We start from the raw sequence: 9,797 nt of genomic DNA on the forward strand, positions 1-9,797 counted from the left end.
GTGGTTTCCAAGAAGGTACCGGAGGTTTTGAAGATCATTTACACTATTTTAGAGATAATTTAACGAATAACCTGTTCAGCCAGTAAGAAAAACACCCATGGGAATGACTAACCATTTCTGACAATCCCTGTAGCCCTCAAAATCAAGATGCTGTGAATGTTACCAAGTTTCCAAGAAGTTATCGGAAGTTTTGAAGATCATTTACACAATTCTAGGGATAAGTTAACCAGTAGCCTGTACAATCAATAAGAAAAACACCTTTGAGACTGATTAGCCATCCCTGACTATCCCTGCACCCTTAAAAATAAATGCTGAAGAGTATTTTCACGATTTTAAGAGATAATCTACCCAAAAACCAACAGTCAATTCGAAAAACACCCTTGAGAGTGACTGACCATCTCTGACCATCCCTGTAGCCTTCGAGAGTAGGTCTTTGGTGAGGAAGCAGAGCGGTTCAGAACACGGCCCTTTGACACTACCGGCGGACCACAAGATCAACAACGCCTTTAAGGTCCACTGCTGCAATAATGTACCAGCTTAGCCTGCCGCCGCCCTCCCGCCCGCCCACCCGTGGTGATGGGCGTGTCCTGGAGTGGCCGCCGCGACACACCCATACCCAGAACACCCAGAACCGGATCCAGACCAGCTCATTACGCCTAATTACAGATGGATGCCTGGGCCTCTAATTACCAAGCGGTATTTGGGGAGCAAAATAGAATTCATGGTGCCACTTTTGGTAATGGAGAGAGGAAAAAATAGTCAAGAAAAGGAGACTAAAAAACGGGCGTTGGCTTGTCCCCCGCGGCCAGGTGAGGGCGATGGGAGGCGACCTGCAGTGTTTTTTTTGGGTGTTTGGGTTAATGAGAGTGCCACGCCCAGCTGTCCGTGGCGTGTTAAATATTGTCCCGCTGTGAAATGTCTCGCCCCACGTTTTCTTCGTATTGACTCCGTGTTTTAACTGTGGGATTGTGGGATTGTGGGACTGTGTTGGTGAAGTGGTGTTGTGCTGTGATAGGGTGCTGCATCTGAGTGTGCAGAGATGGGAGTGTGATAATGTACTGTGCGTGTGTGTGTGTGTGTGTGTGTGTGTGTGTGTGTGTGTGTGTGTGTGTGTGTGTGTGTGTGTGTGTGTGTGTGTGTGTGTGTTCACGTGTAATAACGGAGGCTGGCCAGAAGTTACACGGATTTAAAGCACACACACACACACACACACACACACACACACACACACACACACACACACACACACACACACACACACACAGGTTAATGAGTAAGAAGAGGCACATCAACAAGAGGCACACACACATACATACATACAAGCATACAACTCTAGACTATCAACGTATTAACTATTCCAGTGCATTTCACGAACAGCACAGCAACACTATTAAGTCAGCGGAAGCCATTATGGATCACTATAATGCGTAAAATAAATTAAATACCAGATGAGTTATTTTTTCTTATGTTATTGCTCTCTCTCTCTCTCTCTCTCTCTCTCTCTCTCTCTCTCTCTCTCTCTCTCTCTCTCTCTCTCTCTCTCTCTCTCTCTCTCTCTCTCTCTCTCTCTCTGCATACAACGAAAGCATAAAATTTTGTTAATATAATCCAACTGATAATACTCGTAATCAATTAATCAAGAAAAAAAAATATTAGGAAGATTTTTTTATTTATTTATTTTATCTTATTTTATTACTTTTTTTTTTTTATTAGTCTAGTTTACTTCCTTCAGTTTTCAACCCTATCGCCTCCAACAGACAACGCAGGAACACTTCATCGCCAAGACAATCCCACACGGGTACCTTCCTTACATAAACCCAGTGGAAATGAAACATGCTGCGAGATATTTCAGGGCGTGACTTATTTTCCACCACCCTGAGTCACTCTCACGGCTGCTGCTGATAAATAAATACTATTGTTGTACCATTTCCTCATTACCGATTCTCATTTCCCTACTATTATTTTCTGACCATTATTTTAAGATTATCGTCTCTTCTCCTGGAAAACTGGAATAATTTTGTCTTTTCATGGCCAGTTGAACAAATAAAGACGAGATAAGCCTCTCATATGTGTTTCCTTACCCAGGTTATGTCCAGAGGTTATGACAAGTGTTATTGGGAAGGGGTGGTAGGGAGTGGGCGGAGAATGGTGGCTGGAAGGACGAAAAACAAGAGATACCGGGGTTGGAAGGGACGAAGTGGAGTTATGAGGCGAGGGACGGATTAAGAAAAATTAAGGAAGCTGTAAAATTCCATCCGGTTCCTATTCACGGTATAGTTAGAATGGCGGGAAAGTACGAGAAGAGATAACAAGGAAGACCAGTAGGATTTGGATGTGTTGTCGTTTTGAGATCCCAGAAATAGCCTATAAATTTTAGCAGACAAGAGAGAGCGTAAGAACAAAGAAGGGTATATACGGATAGACAATAAAGAAACAGCTAATCACACGAGGGAGTCGCATTACAAAAGCAAGATTCCCACAACCCAACGCACGTATAGGGCTAACGACCATACCACGCTAAATACGTACGTACACCTCTTCTCTTCCGAACAGCGAGGTTAAGCAACGTTGGGCGTGGCTTGGAAGAGTGGCATAAATATGCTACAGCCGTGCTTCACGATCTGTGGGGCGCGATTCCCCTGAATGGCTTGAGAAGGATACATGGGAAGGTGGTTGCCTATGAATCACAATTCAAAAAGTACATAATGAAATTACACCAATCAAATATTTGTTAAAATGTCTCGCGTTTGTATATATATATATATATATATATATATATATATATATATATATATATATATATATATATATATATATATATATATATATATATATATATATATATATATATATATATATATATATATATATATATATATATATATATATATATATATATATATATATATATATATATATATATTTAGTTAGCGTAGCGTTGTTAAATCTAAATAAAACAGCTCAACCAGATACTAAATATTTGCTACTGTTTGACTTTTTTTTTAAAGAAAGAAAAAGAAAAGGAAAAGGAAAAAGGGAGGAAAGTAATAATTTAATTAATTAATGAAAGGAGGAAGGAATTAAGGAACGAAGGAAGGAAGGAAAAGTGAATAAATGAATGGATGAAGGAAGGAAGGAAGACAGGGGAAGAAAGGAAGGGAAGGGAAATTGAATGAACGAGTGAATGAAGGTAAGAAGGAAAGAAAGAAGAAAGAAAAGAAAAAAAAGAAAAAGAGAAGGAAAGAAGGATATGAAAAGGATATGGAAAGGGACCGTCACCTTAATACACCTTTTACTTTTCTTCCTTTTAGTATATATATATATATATATATATATATATATATATATATATATATATATATATATATATATATATATATATATATATATATATATATATATATATATATATATATATATATATATATATATATATATATATATATATATATATATATATATAATGAATGAAGCAGCAAGTGAATGAAGTCAAGAGGATGCAAACAAACTCTGAGGTATCGAATCACATTATCGACCCCATCATGTCCTGTAGTGTGTGCGTTGGCACAGAGACGCCGCTCCCCCAAACCCTGCTGTGTGAAGTGTGTCTTCCTTGTTTGACGAGCACATGGATATAAGGGCCCCACACTCACTGTGGTGGTGGTGGTGGTGGTATTTGTAGTAGTCGTAGTAGTGGTATGTAGTTGTAGTAGTTGTTGTTGTTGTAGAAATAATAATAATAATCATTATTATTATTATTATTATTATCATTATTATTATTAGTAGTAGTAGTAGTAGTGATGGTAATGGTAGTAGTAGCAATAGTAGTAATAGTAGTAGTAGTAGTAGTAGTAGTAATGGTGGTGATGGTGGTGGTAGTAGTAGTAGTAGTAGTAGTAGTAGTAGTGGTAATGGTAGTAGTAGTAGTAGTAGTAGTAGTAGTAGTAGTAGTAGTAGTAGTAGTAGTAGTAGTAGTAGTAGTAGTAGTAGTAGTAGTAGTAGTAGTGGTGGTGGTGGTAATGGTAGTGATGGTGGTATTAGTAGTGGTAATGGTGGTGGTGGTGGTAATAGTAGTAGTAGTAGTAGTAGTAGTAGTAGTAGTAGTAGTAGTGGTGGTGGTGGTGGTAATGGTGGTGGTGGTGGTATTAGTAGTGGTAGTAGTACTAGTAGTAGTAGTAGTAGTAGTAGTAGTAGTAGTAGTAGCAGTAGTAGTAGTAGTAGTAGTAGTCGTAGTAATAGTAGTGGTAATGGTAGTAGTAGTAGTGGTAATTTTAGTGATGGTGGTATTAGTAGTAGTGGTAGTGGTGGTAGTAGTGGTAGTAGTAGTAGTAGTAGTAAATACAAAATAAAGATTTAACCCTTTCACTATTTTCTAGCACTATTTCTTAAACACAGAATATTCCGTGACATTTCGTTTCGTTCCACAGCCACCTCTGAATACTGAAACGTCTATCAATCTGTTCCTTCAGCCCCTTTCTTCCCACTTGCAGGTGTTTGTGAGGATTCTGTGCCGTGCTCTTAGTGCTGTGAGTTGCTACACATCACATCGGAAGGGTCAGGATGTGATGCAAGAAGCCAGCAGACCTACACGTGGCATTGTTTAATACCTTTGCGCAATATTTATGTCCACCTATCAATCCTGCTCATAAGTTTGTCCGATCTCTCAAAGTTTCCTATCGACTCCGTACTAACAATCAAGTCTATTCCAATCACCTACCAACATATCTGACAAACCGTCCAACCAGCTACTTATTTCGACTTTCGTGTCAAAACTGGTCGCCTATATACATGCAAGTCTCCGTCCACAGAGGAGAGGTGTATTATCTTGAGGACTGCCTATAAATGCTTAGAAATGTACGTTCAGATTCCTACAACGGAGTGACTGTGTGTGCTGCTGCCGAGTGCTTGCGATTACTGAGTCAGGTCCTTTCATGGTGTACGGGTTGGAACTAAGCAATGGCCAGATATTTTTCTGCAACTTTATGTTAAGCTCCATTATGAGAACACCAGTTTCCTGCGATTAGGTATATTTGCCAATAAAGTCACACAGTAGCACGAGGAATTGATTCAACGTGTTTTACGTAGATTGACTTAATAGAAAATACGAACATAAGAGAATATAGAAAGATGCAAGAAACCTTCAGGCCTACCTACATGTGGCAGTCCCTGATGTTAAGTTCACACCAGATCCCACACAGCTACGATTTAATTTTGAAAATGTCACCATCTAAGCATTAACATTTTAGGTTTTCTATCACCATGAATGTTTCTTTCATTTGACGTGAAGTACACAGGGTAAAAAACACAGAATCTGAAATAATATATAGAATTGCTTTGAAAAAAAAAAAAATCATTGCAATATGTCCTGTGAAATGATGGATGAGTTAGTATTTCTCTCTTTAAGAAAGGTAGTACATGAATGTATGAAATGCTTCAACAACATTAGGAAAAACTTGAATGTCTCACTGCACACTTCGACAAAACAATTATCATTACAGGTTAATTTCATGAGAAGAGAAAAAGAAATACACACACATACACACACACACACACACACACTGCTGTTACTCGAAGCCAGCAGAAAATTTACTTCATTCCGTCAAGTGTGGATTCCTGGGATAATACTTAAAAACTACTACTCTGCGTGTATCTTGTTACTTCCTTTCCCTTTCCCTCAACTTGTGAAACTCGTCTCACTGTTACCTTCATCACAGTGACCGCCGCCTGCCTGCCACCGTCCGTACCTACAATCTCCACGGCAGCACCTACTCGTCAACACGCCACCCACAGATGCAGCCAGAAAAGCATTAAAAAGCACGATTTCACTCAAAAAAATGGTGTCTCGGTTCGACTGGATATGGGGAAAATATTATAATGTTCAAGGAAGTGAAAGTTAATGAAACCTGTGATACTATTAATTTTCTACTGGGACGGAGCCTGAATTTAACTGCTAAAAGGGCTGCAGCTCATCATCTTCCCTACTCAGCCTCTCTCTCTTACTCACCAGGATGCAGTGCAGTGTTCGTCTCTTCCTTTACCAGGCAGGTTCTAGCAGTCCTTCCACGTGCTGTCACCAAGCTCACTCGCACACATACAGCTCACGGGGAATGAAGTCTGATATGAACCTTGGATCTTGAACGTTGGCTCATTCGACTCGGGTTCGGTTCAGCTCTGGCTAATTCAAATCCTCATCTTGGCTCATTCGGAGTGTGTGAACATGCTCGTTTTAACACAAATGATTAGTAGGCATGAGAACACCCCCTAGCCACCTTGCTCCACACGTCATAAGATCACATTATGAAACGCTCTGCTCTTTGCATCAGGACTATTTTCAAAAGCCAGAGATGATTAGCCGGATTCTCAAGAGTGTTTTTCCTGTTAATAATGTAAAAATCTTGCTAATCTGTAACTAGGGCCTTAATGAGACTCTTGGATAACCGTGTAACTTTAACTAGATTTATTTATTTTTTTTAATCGTGATGAGACAAAAGTTTTATTGTACGTCCGTATTTCCGCCCTAGTGTTATAGAGGGACGCGTAGTTAGCTAGCCCATGTACATTTTTTTTTTATTGATTAATTTGTTATTCTTTTAAGAAGAAAAAAAAGTATAACAATTTAGTCAAAATTTCCTTCACTCTATTTTTCCTGTTACCAGCTCATCATTTCTCGCGTGACTAAGGGAACGTTTTCAGCCAAGGTTGTGAAATTACTAGTGATATCCTACGATCGAGTTATTCATTTTTTTTTTCCCAAATGTGGAGACGAAGGTAGCTGTGGAACTGACTTCACTATTATATTGCTATGTAAATATAGTACCGGAGGATAGCGGCTACTAGCTAAGATACGTAGGTAAGTCAAGTGAATGGAATTTCAAAACTCCATGTGGCTTTCTTCATTTGTGAATGATTTGACGACCATTATAACTATGAGGTTGATCTTTGTAAAGAGTTTATCAATTCATTTCCTTTTTATTTTTTCAATGAAGTGCATTATCAAAATACAAAACTACCAATCTAACAACCTCGCGTTTGCCTTTAGGAAAATTTTCCGTAATCTGTGTGCCTGTCCTCTTGATATATAAGCACATTTCTCTGTGACCAGCTATCACAGAATGGAACTCAAAATGTTGGATGTTCTGTTCACACACCTCCACATGGAACACACTGGTATCACGTCCTCACCCTCAGAATCAAACTGTCAAAGCATATTTCTGCCATTTCTGGATATTTGCTTTTTCGTGTGCTTAGTGTTTGCTCAATTATTTGACTTTACTCTTCTGCCTTTTATGAAAATATACAAGACTGGTCTCTATTATTTCTAAAAAAAAAAAAAAAAAAAAAATAATAATAAATAAATAAATAAATAAATCACTTAAGCTCTTTGTTTATGAAGACATGCCTAGCTACAAGATGACAGGACATCACAATTACCTCATACATTTTCTTTTTCACAAACAAATTACAAAATCTGACACTTAATCTAACCTGTACTGGAGCAAGACATGTGAACATCCTACAGCAGCTCCCTCAGCTCATTTTGCCTCACTACAGTGCCTCATCAACGTCCACCAAGCTACTACCAAAAGTAACGATAAGGTCGTGGTGGAGGCACATGAGGACCAAAGGGGTTTCCAGTATTATTTGGGTCACACCTGCAAACCTCACACCCATTCTCATCCTTGACTCTCATGATGCCACAGTCCATGGGGCAGGGAGCTGAGCCCTCAGGGTATGGGCAGCCTCTGTTCACGGGAGGGAAGACGGGAAGAGGATTGAAGGGATTTCCTGGATTAGTTGGGTCACACTTGCACACACCACAGCCGTTTGTGTCTGTGTACCTGATGATGGCACAGTCTGCGGGGCAGGGCGCCTCTGCCTCACTTGGGCAAGATCTACGGACACGATGTGCAGGGTGAGCAGCAGCTTGAGGAGGACCAAAGGGATTCCCAGTGTAATTAGGATCACACTCACACACTTCACATCCATTCTCATCCGTCCTCCTGATGATGGCACAGTCCATGGGACAGGGGGCCCGACCATCAGGCATGGTGCGGCAGCCAGTGGCATCAGCATTGAAGGTGGGAGGGATGAGAGGGTGGAAGGGATGCCCAGTATCATCTGGGTCACATTCACACACCTCACATCCATTCTCATCCGTCCTCCTGATGATGGCACAGTCCATGGGACAGGGCGCCCGACCATCAGGCATGGTGCGGCAGCCAGTGGCATCGGCATTGAAGGTGGGAGGGATGAGAGGGTGGAAAGGATGCCCAGTGTCATCTGGGTCACATTCACACACCTCACATCCATTCTCATCCATCCTCCTGATGATGCCACAGTCCATAGGGCAGGGAGCTTCCCCTTCTCCAGGGCAGGGAGGATGAAGAGAGACAAAAGGATTTTCAGGATCATTTGGGTCACACTTGCACACCTCACACCCATTCTCATCCACGGCCTTGATGACGCTGCAGTCTTGAGGACATGGCACCTTCCCATCAGGCTGCACAGGGCAGGCTTGAGGTGAGCCAGGCTGGCACTCACAGCGAGGGCACCCTGTGGCTTCATCCAGCACTGTGTGGGAGGGGCAATCTGTGGGGCACTCCAACTCTTTAGGACACTGGCACTTACAGGAGGGGCAACCTGTCTCCAGGTCCAGCTCAGGTCTGCATTTACTTGGGCAGGTCTGGGCAGGACAGGAGAAGATCTCAGAGGAACAAGAGCAGGTAGGGCACTGTCCAGGAGTGCCCACAACAGGGTGACATCCGGCACCACACTCCAGTGGAGGACATGCTGCAGACAAGCAACAACTAAGTCAGACCGGTAAATCAACTTCTAATTCTACACATGCCACTAAACAATTCACTTCCACTTAATGCTAAGGGTACCTATCTATATACCAGGATGGTAATCTCACATGGGGTGGCCCAGACAAAGCAGGATAGCACCACACACTCGTACACACATATCATTCACACTCTTAGCCCTATCAGTACTTGTTGGAAAGGGATAGTCTCATCGACCACCCTAGAGCTTAGGAGTCTTTTTATATCTAATGCAGTGGTTTATTTCAGTGCTGCACATAATTACCAAATGTAACAGTCTGCACATATATTTGAATATATATTTTTTAACAATTTGGGATCTTGTAAGGACAGTTTTTAAAAGCTAGATAATTGATTAGTTAGACTCTCAAGGATGTCTTTTTTCCCCATAATGATGCAGAATCCTTGTTAAACTGTCAATAAAATAATTAAAACAACTTTGAAAATCCTAATTATTTCAACTCTGGTCTGGTAAAAGTCTCAAGTTAGATTTCCATTGTTTTTTTTTTTCCTCTAATAATGAGAGTCCTCGCTAAAACTATCACTAGAATCATGAAAATAACCAGGAGAACCCAAACAACTTTCACTAGAACCTGTTGGAACTTGTTGAAATAAGATGCTGAAACATTTAAGAACATCAACATATTTATCTACACACCAGGGTGGCAATCCCACATTGGGTGTCCCAGACAAAGCACCACACACTTGCACACACATCATTCACACTCTCAGTCTCATCAGCCCCTGGTGAAAAGTAATAGTCTCATGGACTATCTGTACTACACCTCAGGAGCTTGGGCATATCATGTCTGGCCACACACACACACACACACACACACACACTTCTTGACAGACAGAAAAATGAGGACAGTAATCGGAGGCAATAAGTTGAAATAATAACGGGAGTTCCACAAGGATTGGTACTAGCACCAGTTATGTTTGCAATATATGTAAATGACATGATGGAAGGGATGA

The 9,797-nt window shown here is 40.8% G+C and overlaps 1 protein-coding gene across 2 annotated transcripts in view; it reads right to left on the reverse strand.

Moving 5' to 3' along the window:
• Window positions 1-6,949: 6,949 nt before the first annotated feature.
• Window positions 6,950-9,797, reverse strand: part of LOC135113354 (kielin/chordin-like protein) — a 50,855-nt gene continuing 48,007 nt past the window's right edge. For both annotated transcript variants that reach the window (XM_064028609.1, XM_064028607.1), the window contains one exon: window positions 6,950-8,790. In XM_064028609.1, the coding sequence (XP_063884679.1) occupies window positions 7,577-8,790 (1,214 nt within the window). In that variant the 3' untranslated portion in view covers window positions 6,950-7,576. The remainder of the gene's footprint in view (window positions 8,791-9,797) is intronic.

The sequence above is a fragment of the Scylla paramamosain genome, chromosome 25, assembly GCF_035594125.1.
Source record: "Scylla paramamosain isolate STU-SP2022 chromosome 25, ASM3559412v1, whole genome shotgun sequence".
Classification (NCBI taxonomy): domain Eukaryota; kingdom Metazoa; phylum Arthropoda; class Malacostraca; order Decapoda; family Portunidae; genus Scylla; species Scylla paramamosain.